This window comes from Camelus bactrianus, chromosome 23 (assembly GCF_048773025.1).
Source record: "Camelus bactrianus isolate YW-2024 breed Bactrian camel chromosome 23, ASM4877302v1, whole genome shotgun sequence".
In the NCBI taxonomy this organism is placed as follows: domain Eukaryota; kingdom Metazoa; phylum Chordata; class Mammalia; order Artiodactyla; family Camelidae; genus Camelus; species Camelus bactrianus.
In genome coordinates, this window is record NC_133561.1 from 18,198,082 (window position 1) to 18,214,838 (window position 16,757).

General features: G+C 39.3%; 1 protein-coding gene across 2 annotated transcripts in view; it reads right to left on the reverse strand.

Moving 5' to 3' along the window:
• The window catches only part of SCCPDH (saccharopine dehydrogenase (putative)), a 30,233-nt gene extending 14,481 nt beyond the window's left edge, over nt 1-15,752 (reverse strand). For both annotated transcript variants that reach the window (XM_045509460.2, XM_010973628.3), the window contains exons 1-5: nt 15,415-15,752; nt 12,789-12,901; nt 7,319-7,399; nt 5,051-5,180; nt 2,698-2,747 (exon numbers count right to left, since the gene is read on the reverse strand). In XM_045509460.2, the coding sequence (XP_045365416.1) occupies nt 2,698-2,747; nt 5,051-5,180; nt 7,319-7,399; nt 12,789-12,901; nt 15,415-15,604 (564 nt within the window). In that variant the 5' untranslated portion in view covers nt 15,605-15,752. The remainder of the gene's footprint in view (nt 1-2,697; nt 2,748-5,050; nt 5,181-7,318; nt 7,400-12,788; nt 12,902-15,414) is intronic.
• Nucleotides 15,753-16,757: the final 1,005 nt, after the last annotated feature.

Genomic DNA, 16,757 nt, shown 5'->3' on the forward strand with positions numbered 1-16,757 from the left:
AGTGATGCATCTACAGACTAAGGAACATCAAAGACTGCTGGCAAACCACCAGAAGCTAGGAAAGAAACATTGAACAGATTCTCCCTCACAGCCCTCAGAAGAAACCAATCCTGCCAACATCTTGATCTTGAACTTCTAACCTCCAAAACTGTGAGAACAATAAACTTGTTGTTTAAGCAACCCAGTTTGTGGTACTTTATTATGGCAGTCCTGGAAAACTAACGTAGAAACAAACTACCAAAACTGACTTAGGAAGAAACAGAAAATCCCAACAACCTATAAGAAGTGAAGAGATTGAATTCTTGTTACTGTTTCACTGATTGCTAAATTGCATTATAGTTTAAAAAATACTCTAGAAAAGGGGTTGGCAAACTGTAAAAGGTCATACTAAATATCTCGGGCTGTGCAGGCCACATCTGGTCTCTGCTGCACACCCCTTTAAAAATATAAATCATTCCAGGCTTGCAGCCATATAAACGCAGGCCACGGGCTGACCCCCCGTCCATTGTACAGCACGTAGGGAACACCTTCATCACTGTGTTGTGGATGTGGAGGATCTACTAGCCAGCACTGTTCTTGAGTACATGATTTCAATCCACTGAAATTCTCTGAGTCTTGCTTTATGGCCTAACACACAGTCTATGACTCAATTTTTTATGTAAAATTAAAAAGCTTAAGGGGAAAAGTAGGGTAAGGAGTGGCAGGAGAACAATCTAGTGCCAAGGGATGCAAAGAATCAAGGGAATTATTTCTGTCCCATCCTTATGAAATTAAGGCTCTGAATTTGCTTTAAGGGGGATTAGCAGGACCTGCACTGATGTGGATGCTTCAACTCTCTGGTCTTGATGTAAGCCCCAACTTTGAGTCTTTATAATAATAATACTTAATGACATTCGAGTGATTATTAAGTGTCAACCACTGTTCTGAATTATATTCACTAATTTAATCCTTATAGCAACTGTATGAAGTAGACACAATTATCATCTCCTGTTGTAGAGCATCTCCTGCTGCTCTTTCAAAGAGGCCTCTTCTCTAGCTCTATTTTCTCACATCTCCCTGTAGTGGACATCTGTTTTTCGTCAGTCGTGCATTAATTTCCTGTAACCCCTAACCCAACTTCTGCTTATAATATTCTCTTTTCTATTTGGAATTTGCTCTGTGTTGTTCAGAAGGGCTTGGCCCTATGATCCCCACTCCAGAGGCCCATGACCCAGGCCGAGGCAATCTGATTACTCCATTACCCCAGTGCGCACCGATTGGCTCAAGAGTATTTGACTCATCTCCTTATCATTTGATACACAAACTCTGGCAGCTGATCCTGAGAAATTACGAACCTTAAGGACAATACACACCTGGGGCTGCCAGCTCCTTCCCTGCCACTGTGAGAGCCTACACAGAGGAACACAGAAGAAATGAAGAGACAGGAAGAGGAAAGAGAAAAAAAAATAGTTCTGATAATCTCATGTGAACATCTAGATCCAGCTACATTATTAACTTGCAGACGTCTGGTTATATGAATCAATACATTCCTTTGTTTTGTTAGTTTAAACCAAGTGAGTTGAGTTTCTAACACATGCTGCCCAGGGTTCCAAGCATGTCTTTTGATCTTGTTTCAAAGCCTCTGTTCAGGTTGCTGCCTCTGACCTTCCAGATGCTATTCACTTTTCAAGGTTAAGCTTAACAAGGCCTCTGAGAGACATTCCCAGATTACTCAGGCCCACTATTCTGACACTCTAGTGGACATTCTTTGTAACCACAAATTTTAGCATGGTTTATATAGTTCTTTGTGTTCATTAATCTGAACCCACAAGCAAGACAAATAGAACTATTACTTAAATATGCTCCACACCATCCCACAGTTACATCTTTATTAAACTATTTCCTCTCCCTTATCCACAGCTCCTCAGCACTAACCTTTAAAATTCAGTCCATATCCCAACTTCTACAAAAAAATTCTTCATCTGTAGCCTCCTACATAGATATACTCTCCATTCTCAGAATCCTACAGTAGGATATGCTGCTTTAATAACACTTTTAATCTCCTGCTAAGTTAAATTATTACCTCTTTAAGGGCAGGGTTTGCATCTTACTTATGTCTCACATTATCTTGCACTCCTATATATACTTGTACTACTACACAAGATTTGAAATACTGAAGTATTTAAAGAGAGCAAATACTTATGAAGCCTCCATTATAGACACAAATTGGGTTAGACAGTATTGGCAACAAAAGTACTACCATAAAACATGGTCCTTTTCCAGAAATACAACTATCTTACATTCTCTGATAGACCATAAATTCAATAAGGTCACATTTACATCATACATTTCTTGTATGGCCACAACAGCACCTAACTCCAAGTAAGGTACATAATAAAAATGCACTGATTGGCACCAAGGTGATAATTTTCTTGGTTGACAACATTCATCACATAACAATGGTAGATCTTTAGTGTTAGGATGATGGTAATTCATTCTAATATAATGAATTGTGCAGCTGCTGTAAACAAAGTTTATTTTAAATAAAAATAATTCTCAGCAATTTTTACTTTTTAAAATTAAGCATAGTGACTTCCATACACTAAAATTACAACTATATATAAAATTTAATTAATCTGAATCCTTTTTAACAGGCACATATCATTTCCAAATGTTTTTAGTATTAACATAGAAAACACATGACCAACCAAAACTAACCTCAGGTCCTGAATGTATAGTCAGGAAACTTTCCACAGCAGTCAATGTACCTAAAAAAGGAAGAAAATAATAAAAGTAAAATCAAATAAAAATCTACTGACCCAGGACAAATAATAATAAGCTATTCCTATTCATTTAAGGAACATTTTTATTAAGCCTACAGCTGATATAATCAGAAAAATCTGTGCTATAACAGTATTATTAGGTTATTGTAAGCAGACTTAAGAAGGAACTAAAGCCAGGTAAAATGTCAGAACAAGAGTAGTTTAGCATAAACTACCTATTGGTACTGACAAAATCTTTCCTAGTATTTAAGCTGACAATGCTAAAAATCTCTTCCAATAAGACAATTATTTAGCTCACTCATTCTGGAAGGCCATCAGTTCTCAAAACCACATCTATGGAAATTATTCAATTTTCCAATATGGGAGCTTTCAAGAAGACTTACTAGTAGCGACTTACAATGAATGTACAGAAAACCTACCAAAATGGGCCTTTGTGATGACTTACAAAATACTTAAAGTAAGGTGTTTTAATGAAATAAAAATATAATGAGTAAAAAATAAAAACAGAAAACCAAGACCAGAAAAAAGGGGAGAAACCAATTATATTAACCATGGGGACTAATATATACATATAGTGGTTAAGTAATCTTTGAGCTTATCAAGAGCAATAAGACAGAAGGAAAACATAAAGACTAGCTAATTCTCAAAATCTGGTAAAATGAAATACATCAATTTCTTAAAAGACAAATGTTACTAGTTTTAATTCCAAGGGAAAATTAAAGCGTGGGACCTTAGAAAGCTGACACTAAGCAAGGTAACAAATTACAGTGTCATCAACAGTGATGTTACACTAGAAGAATGCTGCTAGTCTGACCACTGACAAAAACCAAGACTAAATCATTAAAATCCAGCTCCCTAGAGATGATTCTGAGGGTTAAGAGAAGGTGGCCTGGATATCTGGCTCTGTGATCTAACTCATCCAACTCTATCCACAGAAAGAACATGCACCACCTAGAGCAGTATGTAATAAAAACGTGAGCCACCCACATCAAAAGTCCGCAGCAGTATTTGTTAAAATGCTGACTGCTAGGTTTCAGTATCTGGAAAAAAAGTTTTAAAACAAATCTTAAAGTAACATTTCTCTCTTAAAAAGAAAAGGGCCTATTCAAAATTAAAACTATTAAATATTTAAGAATAACCTCAATGAAAAAAAAATGTAGGACCCATCATGAAAAAAATCTAAACTTTTTTAGTAATTATAGATTTTTAATAAATGGAAATATACCAGATCCCTGGATTGGAAGACTAAATAAATATTTTAAAGATGTTCAATTCATGCCCTTCTCTTTGCTAGGCATGGTTCCAGTGTTTCATCTTAAGTATGATGTTGGCTACTGCCTTCTGACATTCATTGTGTTAAGAAAGCATTCTATTTCTAAAAATCTAAAATCAGTAAATGGCATGAATTTTCAAATCATTTATTGAAATGGGCATATAGCTTTTCGCCTTTGATTGTCTGATGTGATGATTATGTAACTTCCTAAAAAACCTTAGTCTTGATATATTATTCTTTTAAAATGCCACTGGAATTTATTAAAATTCTATTTAGCACTTTCTCTTTACTACTAATTTCACAAGCAAGACTGATTTGTAGCTTTCTTCTGTGTGTGTGTGTATGCGTGTGTGTGTGTGCATGCCATGCTATCTTTGCTGGTCTTTTCAATATAAATTGGAACACTTCCCATCTTTTTAAGCTGTAGTATGATTTATACAAAAGTGGACTTGCTTCATGTCATTTTCTAGATGGACACTTTTTATATATGCACAACATTACTAACGTCCACTGTTTTACTTAACAGTAATTTTTTCCACTCTTTTTGTTTTGATTTTTTCCATTCTTAAATTATTGTCTCCATTTTATAAATGAGGTAAAAAAGATATCAAAAACTTTGTTCAATACTTTCTAGCTTTGTTGGTTAAAAAAATGAAAACTTTCTAATTATAGTGACTATATAGATTACACTTTAAGATGTAGTAATTCCTAAGCAAAGCAAGTTTGAATTCATAATGCCTGAATTTTTTTCCAGGAATTTTACAGCTGTAACCAAAACTAAATTGAAACAATGGATAATTCCTTAATTATTACACTTACAGTACTAACCATATCTCAAAAATAGTGTCAGTAACATTTTCTAAGAAGTATAGCTATATTAAAAACAAAGCATGTGTTTTAACACTACCCGCTTATAGTTACGTTTCTTTTCCCAAGCAGAATTTAGTTCATCACAGTTACAAACATGAAGTCTTTTTATTTTAAATTCCATTATTGCTTATTGATCAATAATTACCATTCATTTTATTTTTGGTATATATTACTCCCAGATCTGCTGGAATGGAGTCAAAGCCACTGCTTCCAATGATATAAACCCCCTTTTCTGCAGCTTTCTCATGATACTTCCAATACATTAGTTCCAGAAACTAAACATTCAAGAAAAAAGATCTGAATCAGAGCTATACAGAAACATCAGACCAATATTAAATCATTTAAGAATAAAGCAATTAAACTTTGACAATGCTAACCAAAATGGCTCTGCAGCAAAATATTAACTGTCAAAATATTTGGCACTTATTCAGCAAACATACCTACCACGTGCTAGGTGGTGCAGGAGCTGTGCTGACGGAACTTAATGACACTATTCATTTTTTGAATGTCTTTTAAATGCAAAAGTCATACCTATTATGAAAAATTAATATAGACAAACACAAAGCAAGCAAAATAGTTACCTCAAATCACATGACCCAGATGAACACCATTACAGACATGTATCTATGCAGGTGGAAACAGAAGATGGAGTGGTAGGAAAGGAGGGGATGTGAGAGGAAGAATGTCCGAGCAAATCCTTTGCCTGTATTTTTAGAAATTATTTTTTATAACAGTTTTAGATTTACAGAAAAATCGATTAGTGGAGAGTTCCTAGGTACCCCACACTCAATTAACCCTATCATTACATCTTTTACATTAATACTTGTTATAATTAATGAACCAATTAATTGGTTCAGGTTTCCTTAGGTTCTGCCTAAAGACCTTTTTCTGTTCCAGGATCCCATGCAGGATGCTATATTACATTTAGTTGTCATGTCTCCTTGGGCTCCTCTTGGCTGTGATGGTTTTTCAGACTTCCCTGATTTTTTTATGACCCTGACAGCACTAGTCAGGTATTTTGTAGAATGCCCCTCTGTTGGTATTTACCTCATGATTTTCTCATGACTACACCAGGGTTATAGGTTTTGAGGAGGAAGACCACAGGGATAAAGTGGCATTTCATGAAGTCATATCAGGAGTACATACTATCTCACAGACACTGAAAACAAATTTATGGTTACCAAAGGGGGATAGGGATTAATTAGGAGTCTGGGATTAACAGATACATACCACTACATATAAAATAGATACACAACAAGGATTTACTGTATAGCACAGGGAACTGAATTTGATATCTTGTAATACCCTATAATGCAAAACAATCTGAAGAAATAAATATATATAACTGAATCACTTTGCTGCACACCTGAAACTAACACAGTATTGTAACTCAACCATATGTCAGTTAAAAAACAGAAGAGAAAAAAAAAAAACAGAAGAGGACATACTATAAACACGATTTATCTCTATTCACACTGACCCTGAATACCTGGCTGAGCTAGTGTGTGCCTGGTTTCTCCACTGTTAAATGATTCTTTTTTCCCCTCCTTTTGGGATTGTACTCACTGAAAGGAAGTGCCTGCGTGCAGCCCACACATAAGGAGTGCAGAGTTACACTACCCTCCTTGAAGGCACAAGAGCTACATGAATTATTTGGAATTTCTCTGCACAGGAGACTTGTCTCTTTTCATCCCTTTGCCCATTTTTTAATTGGATTAAATTTGTATTTTAGACTTGTATATATTCTGGATCTTTATTAGGTTTTGATATCATTTTCACAGCACTTTATAACTTACAAGCTTATCATCATTGTCTTTGCTTTAGAAGATTTCAAATAAGATAGCAATCAGTTTTTGTTTCATTCATGTTTCCTACCTCTTCTTGAATCAGTCTTGGTAACTTACACTCTCCTAGCACTTTCCAACATACATTACCAACTGAAAAGCTCTAAGTACGTACTATATTGGCACATTGATGACGGCAGTCGGCAGAGACTGTAGGGACATACAAGGTTACAGTTATAAAGGAGGTAGTGTAGCTTAATGCTCATTAACACTCCACTTCCTGTAGCCAGGCAAACCTCAATTCAAGTTCTAGTTTTTCTCCTTACTAGTTGCATGACTCTGAGCAAATCTGATTTTAATTAATTCTGTTTACAGCATGCAATAGCTATATAAATCAGCACATCCCACACACAAAGGACTTGATATAAATAAGGTTGTAGGGAAGAAAAATTCAAGAAAATTGAAGCTAAGACCTTACCGTCATGCTCTCCTTCAAGCTTTCAATGAAATACCATCTCTAAACTCTAGGGAGGAGTCATCACCTTCCAAAATATGTCTGCAAAATTGCACTATCTTTCACATTAACAGAAAGTTGTATCGTTAATTCTGCTCTTTTTCATTATACATACCTGAGGTTCCCCACAGATGTCAATACAGCTAGTTCCATTTTCAACACATGCTTTTACTACAGGTTCTCCATAAAATCGGTACTGGGTGAATAAAGAAAACCAACAGTTTACTTTGACACAACAAGCTTAAAGGAAGGAATACTATTGAGTTTTGGAAGTACAGTCTTGCTTTTTAAGAAATCAAATATTAATAAAGTAGCCTAAGAGAAAATGAGAAAATAATGTTCCTGCAATATACCATGAAGACATGATGGAATTACAGTGGAATGTCTGCTTACCTCTAACTGAAGACAAAATGGGAAATTTTACAGAAGAAGTGATTTATTTGAGCTGAATCCTGAAGAAAAATAAGGATTTGCCAAGAAAAAGAAAAATCCAAATAAAGAAAAAAGTATATGCAAAAGTGTAAAAAAAGGTCAGGATATCTGAAGCACAGAGTAGTTGAGAGGGGAGTGGTAAGAGATAAGTCTGGAAAGAAACACTTGGGTCAGATCAGGAACGACCCTGAGTGTCGTGCTATCAAGAACTTTACCTCTGCTGCATTACTGAGCTCTCCTGGAGGATTGTCAACAGGACAGTGGTGTAAGATTTATAGCACAGACATACCGCTGTCTGTGGTATTGGAAAGTGAAACTCAAGGCAGATAAGAAATGATGAAGGACACAACTAAGGAAGGGGAAGGACATACTAAGGATAAGATATACTTAAAAGACAGAAATGACTGGACCTCCTGATTAGCTGGATAGAGACCACAATTAGTGGTACTATTAGCCAAAATAAAAACAGGACAAAAAGAAGGTTTGGAGGGGATAACTTTAATATTGAACACAGTAGATATTCTGAGACTGTATGATTTTGAACCTCTCAAGTTATTTGTTGCTCAAACTCAAGGAATTAAAATTTAAAAATTATATAATAGCCAATACATCAGGGTGAGTCCCATTTCAAAACAGCATGACAAATTTTTCCTTCTGTGAGGGCAGGATAAGGAGAAGCACAGACTCTTCTGCTTCTCTCATTCCCCGCAGAAAAAGATGGAGAAAGGAGATCACTTGTTTCTTCTAGCCTTCAAGAAACAAGTAAAGGGACACTTAAAAGGTAATGCAAGGACTGACCTTTTCAAGGAGGTCACATAGGTTTCTCTATACCTAGCTCCAAAGCCTCACCTCCACAGCCTTAAGAATAGCAAATAACATTAGACTTAAAGGACTGCGAAAGTGTACATAAATTCTAGTTCCTCCTCTGCCATTAACCAACTATGTAAAATGACTGAAGCACTTAACTTCTGAGGCAACAAAGTATAATGGAAAAAACAAGGGCTTTCAAGGTAGCAAGACTCAAGTTCACACCCTAAATCCATCATCTACTAAACTATATGAATTCATTTACATATCACTTACATGGACTACTATACTAATATACATTTAAACATACATAAAATGGAAATAAAGTTGAGATTAAAATAAATACAAGTCAAAGCTCTGTTTTCTTTCTGTACCCAACAGATCACCTTGGGTAATCTTTACACATAACCATTTGAAACTCATTTAGAGATTTCCTTGGTCTTTCTCTTGGTTGTTTTATCTCCAAATATCTCAAGCTGGCCAGTAGTCCACCTGTGTTAAAATCACCTGAGCCACTCATTAAACATGCCAGTTACTCAGCCCCACCCCAAATTCCTCCAATAACAGGTTTTCTGGGGTAGACACCAGCAACCTGCAGGCTTAATGAGCCTCACAGGTGATTCTTATGTATATTAGAGGAGGAGAATCACCCCCACCCACACATTCTCCCCGGAAAATCTCACCTACTATCCTTACTTCAACTACATTATGCTGATGACTTCCAACTTCTATCTCCAGAGCTGCACACTGATGAGCATTCCTTATCTGTAGCTTCTGTTATAAAATGCAGGACCCACAAGAGCAAAGGACATGGGGCAAAACTAATTTCGCTTTGGCTTCATTCTCTCCACTATTTTCTCTTCACCCAGACTTCCTCAGTTACCTTAAAAAAAAATTCCACTATATTGTAAGTATTTCCTGTCTTATTTCAAAAATATCTAGCAGACACCTCAGTTTCAGCATGTCCAAAATCAGATTCATCATCTTTCTCTCAAAATCACTTTTCTCCTCCAGTTCCCAACACAGGAAACAATAAAGAATAATGATTAAAAGCAATCATTCAGTCATTTCTGTATATTTTGACATAATGCTTGTTTATGTATGCCTAACTAGCTTCATAGATATCATTTGATTCTCACTAAATAAACTGTGACAAAACAGAGAAATGGATTAAAAAAAAACCTGCAAAGAAACAAATTATGACCCCCAAGTTGGCAAAGTTAACACATCTACCCTTGGGAGTATAATTCATATTATAAAGTGAAAACAGCCATCCAAGTGGAGCTTAGGGATGAACAAGTTTTCAGGGCAGAAAGCTAGAGATGCCCATGAATCATCAAAGTGGAAACATCCAGAAGAAGGTAGCTAGATCCTCCAGCCTGGAGTTTAAGGAGTAGGTTCTCACTGGAAATAACTTAATGTAGACATCACCAACCTACAGATGGTATTTAAAGCCTTTCAAATCTGACCACAATCCACCCTAAGAAATTCATTTCACATAGCAGCTCCATGCACCAATATATCTAACTGAAACAAAGGGTTCATGAACCAGTCATTTACCTATATTATGTATAATTCACCCCATTTTCTCTTTCAGTCTATGATTTTTTTCTTTTTAATGCCTACTCTCAACTCACTAAATTGATTTCACACTGTTTAAAAAATACTGTCCCAGGGAAGTGGGGTATAGCTCAGTGGTAGAGCACATACTTAGCATGCATGAAGTCCTGGGTTCAATCCCCAGTACCTTCGTTCAGGAGAAAACAAATAAGCGAATTTTTTTTAATTAAAAAAAAAATACTGGCCCAGTTACAGTTTCTGTTTGGGATGATGAGAAAGTTCTGGAAATAAAGTGGTGATAGTAACACAACACTATGAATGTACTTAATGTCACTGAAATGTATACTCAAAAATGGTCAAAAAGGTAAATTTTATTTTGTGTATATTTTACCACAATAATAATAATAATAATATAAAAAAGTGGTCCAGGAAGTATAAATAGAGAAGAGTTTCTAATGCTTAAGCTCTAAAGTCTCTGGCATTTGGAGGAGGATAAAAAAGATCCAAAAGAGGAGACTGAGACAAAGCTGGTGGATAAAAAAATAGCTAGGAGAGGGCAAGAATTCAGGAGCCACTTGAGGAAAGGAAGAAGTGACGGACTGGGACAAATGCTGGGGGATGTGATTAAGATGAGGGCTGAGAACTGATGCTTGGATTTGACAGGATGGGGAGCTTGGCAGAGTAGTTCCATTTAAGGAGGAAGGATAAAAGCCACACAGGGCTAGTTTAAGATAAAGAAGGAGGTGATGAAGTAGAGACAGTAAGTAAAGAGAACTCTTTCAAGGAGTTTTGCTAAATGGGGGTAGTTAGAGGAGTATGTAGAATTAAGGGAAGTTTTTCTTAAGATGGGAGATATAACCCCATATTTGTATGTTGAGAGAAATAATTCAATCGAGAGGGAAAACGTGATGATAACAAGAGGATGTATAACTGTAAACCTAAAGTCTCTGAATACCGTGCCCAACATAAGCAGGGGCGGCTTCTTGTAATGAGAGGTGAGTGGAGTCAGGGTACAATGCAAGTGGGCAAGTAGGAAGACCTGGTGATACGAAGACAAATTCTCTTCTGAAAGCTTCTATTTTCATAGTATGAAAAGAAAAAGAAAATCACCAGGTAAGAGTGAGGAAAAAGGAAGGGGATGCAGAAAGTGCGAGGAGAAAAAAAAGTTATAAGACCGCTGCTTCCGAGAGTAGGAGAGAGAATAGCCCAGAAGTACTGAGGTCACAGGTGAGGTTTGTAGCCACATTCTTAAAGTGGGACCAGTCAGCAGGGGGATGCATTTTTCTGCAGCCACACTGAATTACACATATTCAGGTAAAGAGTAAGCAGGGAGTTGGAATAACCAAGGCTGGGGTTTTTCCAGGGTACTGGGAAGGCAAGGACAAGGGAGTTAGCTGAGAATGTACATAAGACAGTGATTCAAGCACCAAACCACAGAACCACATTCTAAGCTAGTCAAGAATGAGATAAATCTAAATAAACAACAATTTAAATACATTTTTTACTTGATAACAATCAAAAAGACCTTTCTGCTTACATTTTTAAAATTATCAAGTTTTCTAGATGCTTAATTTTGAAATGTTTTGCCAATTGTGATGGCCTCCTCAGATAAGTAAGTGTCACCAACATTCACCCTGTTACACAACCAAAAGTGTCTCAATCTAGTCCAGCAGAAGTTAGTGACTCTCCTCTCAAAACATCTGAACTCAGCCACTTCTCAGTACCTCTAATACTCCTACCCTGTGCTTGGCTTGCTTGGACCATTTCACTCTTGGTCCTCTACCATCTATTTTTCCTCTCAGAAGCCAAAGAATTTCAAAAGTGTAGATCAAATCACGCCCTTGCTTTCAACCATTCAATGACTGTCTTATTTAGAAGAAAATTCAAACCCTGATCTTGACCTTTCAGACCTGATGACCTAGCTCCTGGGTACCTCTCTGATCTAACTTCCCACCTCTCTGCCCAGTTCACACCCAACCACACTGGCCTCTGGCACATTTCTCAGTCTTGCCAAGCACGTGCTCACCTCAGGACCTTTGTATCTGCTCTTTCCTGAAAGACCCTTTTCCTCAAATACTTACTTGGTTTACTCCCTATCTTCATTCTGGTCTATACGCAAATCTCAATTCCTCACAGAGACCTTCCCTGACCATCCATCCAATAGAAATTGATGTACCAATCTCTTCACCTCCTTTCCCTGTTTTTTTGTTTTTTTTTTTTTCCTTCAAAGCACTGGTCACTACCTACTGTTTCAACCTTATTTCTCTGTCTTCCCCACCGACTGTAAGCTCTGTGAGGGATTTTCTGTATTACTCACATTATACCCCTAGACTGGTACAGTGTACATATAATAAACATTCAATAAATATTTTTTGAATAAATGAACAAGTCCTTTTTTAATCTCTATATTTGTACATGTTTTAACATATATATTGGTACAGTAATGCAGAATATAATTTTAAAATAAATTAAAAGTACATTGGGGTACATGCTCAAAATTTTTTATTTCAGGGGCATACAGTTTAAAAAAAAGTTTGGCAATTATAGCTGTAACCACTAAATAAACCAGCACATATTCCTTCAGTCTGGTGTCATTCTCTCTCTCAGGAGACCTTGGTCATATCCATTTGCTTGTCACAAGAAGTGAGAATTCCCCATATGGGGTTAAGGCCCTGAATCAACTCTTCTGCCCCCTGCCCTTATGTTTCTCTGGAATATAAAATACCAGATTCTGCTAGAAATGAATAGACTGTTTGTTCTGATACAAAGAAGGGCTGATTACTTACTGGTCCTACACAACTGAGGACAACTGTTGCCTGTTTAGCCATTTCATCAAGTGAGGCTGGATTAGTGATATCACAAATTATGATTCCAACTTCAGATGACAGTGTTGGTCTTCCTAAAATGAGAAATAAATTGTTTTAAGCAAATCCTGATATAGTATTAGATTTCCCAGATCTTCTTTTCATAGTAACCAGTGATGGCAAATTTACTAAATATATTGAAAGTTAATTCTCCCTCTCAAACAAAAGATCAAAGTGTTTTTAACTATGTAATAAAAAAGGAAAGACTATGAAGAAAATGGAATTAATACTAAGATTCACTAAAAAATAATAACCTTTAAAAGAAAATCTAACATAAGGAATGTGTAAATGACAACCCTACATAAAATGGCGATTTTACAGTTGTTCAGATACTGAGCAGATGATTGTCCTGACTTCCTCTCCACCAAGAATTACATTATAAATAATAAGTAGTTTCTCATCTCCTATTAAACAACTACCTATGATAAAATTACGGGGTGGAGGGAAGTTGTTAACAGCAACATAATGAAACAAAAGACTGAGATGAAAAACAGTCTAGGGAAGAACACTCAGTTCATAATAAGAAAATAAGTGGAATAAACTGAATCAACAGAGTAATGCAAGTTTTATGGATCAAGGTGTATTCTCTGCAGTAATTTGATCTAGGCATTACAAATGGTAGGTAAGTAGGCTATACCTGTACAGTCTTATTTAACAGGAAAAATAAATGAAAGCATATATTTTAATAGTTAAAGTATTTCATTTGAAAAAAGTAAAGAAAGACCAAAAAGCTCTTTGGTCAAGATTCTGTGCTTGGTACTGGCAGCAGGAAGAGCTGTAGGAGAGCGCAGCCTACAAGGTATCCTCTGTACATGACTACCTACAAAACAGGTTCCAAATTCCCACCGTAAGCAGGGCTCTGTGTGGAATTATAAGGCAGTGGGATAAATTAAACAGCAGAATGTATGCCCAGAACTCTAACAGGTGCTATTTGTCTGTATGAAGGAAGAGCAGTGTGGAAAATTAACAGCCAATTTAAAGGCTACCGATTCCTAAATCAGATGTCTCCTCCCTCCCCCACGACCATGAGGGTAGGGTCCCACATCTGTATCCCCAACACTCAGAATAGGACCTGGCGTAGAAAAGATGTCTCACTAAAAATACGTTGAATGAATGCTGAAAAAGTAACACCCAAGCCAGAAATACAAAACAATTTTTTTTTGGATGAAGAGTGGTGAAAGGGTGCAGGATGTTGTGGACTCCCCCCACCCCCCCAACCCCTGCCTCTTGTTTATAGAAAAGCTGAAGTCTCCAGGCTTCCCTAAGTCATAGAACAGCAAGTTGATTGGGACAAGCATGCAGGCACTGGGGGATGGCAACTACTCTGACCACCTATCTCAACGATTAACTGAGATTATTCCATTTCCCTTTAAAACTTTCATGGCTGAACAGAATCTTTGGAGATGGTTTTAGGGGGGATGCTGGGTTAAAAGCAACTTTCCTTTTTGTTACCAAGGCTGTTGCCCCCAGGATCATACTCTGCTCCTCCCTCAAACAGAAACCAATTACTCTCATCTAAGTCTCAGGAGGCAGCTGTAAGAAATTAGAACTCCTTAGAACCAACACCCAAGATGGTGGAGGATGTGACTTCCAGCAGACTTCGAGCCTTATTATACACTCATTGTAATGTATTAGCATGCTAAATGACACACTCACCAGCACCATGACAGCTGACAGTTCTCATGACAACAACCAGAAAAGCCCTTACAAGGACTGAAACACTCGAACCAGGACTGACTGGCTCCATCACACCCAGAAGGGGGACTTGATAGCAGAATTCTCCCCTAAGAGTCCACATGGCCTGACTGGGCTGGAGCTGTTTCTACCAGCCATCTTGGCTGACGGCTCCCTGCTCAGCATCCCTTCCCCGCTCCAATGCTTTCCACCCTTTTCCTCTTTTGAGAAATAAAAGCAGTTTTTGCTCTGTCCCACTGCCTCAGCTGTGAATTCTTTCCAGCTGGCAGGCAGGGATCCATACTTTGGTGGGCCTCCTAATTTAAGGGGATCTCACTATCGGCTAGCAGTGGGACTGCTGGGGAATTCTCACAAGCAAAAAATAAATTAAAAATAAAAGCCACAGGAACGTTATCAGTAAAACACTTAAGCTTTCTCTCCCACCTCCAAAACACAAGGCAAAGACAAAGTATAAACAATCTCCAAGAAACCAGGGCTCTACTTTCTACCCATCAAGTATCAAGAGACCTCCGGTCCCACCAGTTACTAGAATGGGACGGAGCTGGGAAACGAAATACTAAAGTTCTTCACTATTTCCCCAGCGGGGCTCCCCAACTAAAGGAGAAATTCAAGGTGTGAGTTTTTTTTTTAATTTAAGGGGCAGAACAAAGCTCTGTCACTATTTGAAGCATCGCTCTCCACCTCCTGGCCTCGAGCAGGGCTCGGGGAGCTTGAGGGACGCCGTGGGACGAGAAACGCTCGTTTCAGGAAACCTGAACCCCTCAGCCCAGAGAAGGGGGGCTCCGCAGTGAGGGCGGCGGCGGCGGGGCCGAGCTTGGGTCCCCAGAGCCCCGTCCCAGCCCGTCCCCTTTACCCAGCTTCATGGCAGCCCTCTCCAGCACTCGCTGCAGCTTCTCCCGTGAGCGGCCCGCCACGGCCCACGGCAGGTGGGAGTTCCGCTCCGGGGACACCTGCTCCCGGGCCACCTCCTCGGTCACGAACTGCCCGGTAAAGCCAGAAGCGCCGAACACCACCAGGTGGAAAGGCCTCTGCTGGGTCGCCATGACGAGCTCACAGCGATACGAGACCGGGACGGGCTGAGTCCACGGCGCCTGCGCCTCAGGCAGCGACCCCAGTACCGGGTGCAGCAACCGCCTCCGCCGTGGCCGCCACGGTCTCCGCCGCCTGCGCGCCGCTCTCCCGAAGCCCCGCGCGCGTCGCCGCGCCAGAGCCCCGCCCCCAGCCCCGCCCACGCCGACTCGCGCTCGCGCTGCCGTGGCGCCTCTTTTCCGGGGGGCTCAGGCCACACTAGCGTGGGCGGTCCTGGTTCCGGGGGCTGGTCCGCGTCCGGGGCTATCGGGAGCAGATGGCGGCCCATCCTCCGCCCGGCCCTCGCTCAAGCACAGTTCTGACGGCGCCAGGCGTCGCGTCTTCTCGCTCGCCTGAAGGCTGAAGGGGGCGGCTGCTGTAGCTAGTTATTGTGGTTGCAGGAGGGCGTTGCGCAAAGTAAGAGTTCGTAAAAACCTGGTGGCCGGAGAGCACTACCTATGCCGAGAACGGAGAACCACCCCCACCACAACCCCCCCCCTTTTTTTTTTTTTACTTTCTAAGCACTTTTTCCAAGGAGTGTCTGCAGAGCCGGGTGGAGGTGGTGGGTGGATGTGAGGTCCGGGGTTTCCACGGATCGCCTCCACCATCCCAGGGCCCAAGTCTGCAGCGCCCTGTGTCCAGGCCCCTGCCTCCAACGAAACCACTTCATGCGCTGTGACACAGTTAATGGTGAAGCTCCGCGGGGAAGTATCTCAGAGAGCTCTCCTGACATTTGAGCTGTGATGTAAGGTGAATGGTGGCTCAGGACGTCTTCAAAATGCAGAAGAAATCAAAAGTTACTTGAGCGGTTATTATTCATATATTCACAAACGTTTCAACATAAGTAATTGAGATAGTACATACATAAATGAGAGAGAAGAGACAAATCTCCCAGTACAGACGTGTTTCAAATGACCTGTGTACTTAATTCCTCCTCCAGGAAAGGAGCTTAACTCCCTCCCCTTTGAATAAAGGCTTTGTTCAGTGCCATGTTTCCAAAGAGGAGACGGTGGAAAGAAGAGGAATAACTCTTTTTGAAATAGTCCTCCATCTGAAGGATTTCCAAGGAATCCCTCCTTTCTGGGGACCAGTATGGAGGTTCGTTCAGTTCAGCCCCAAGGGTAGAAC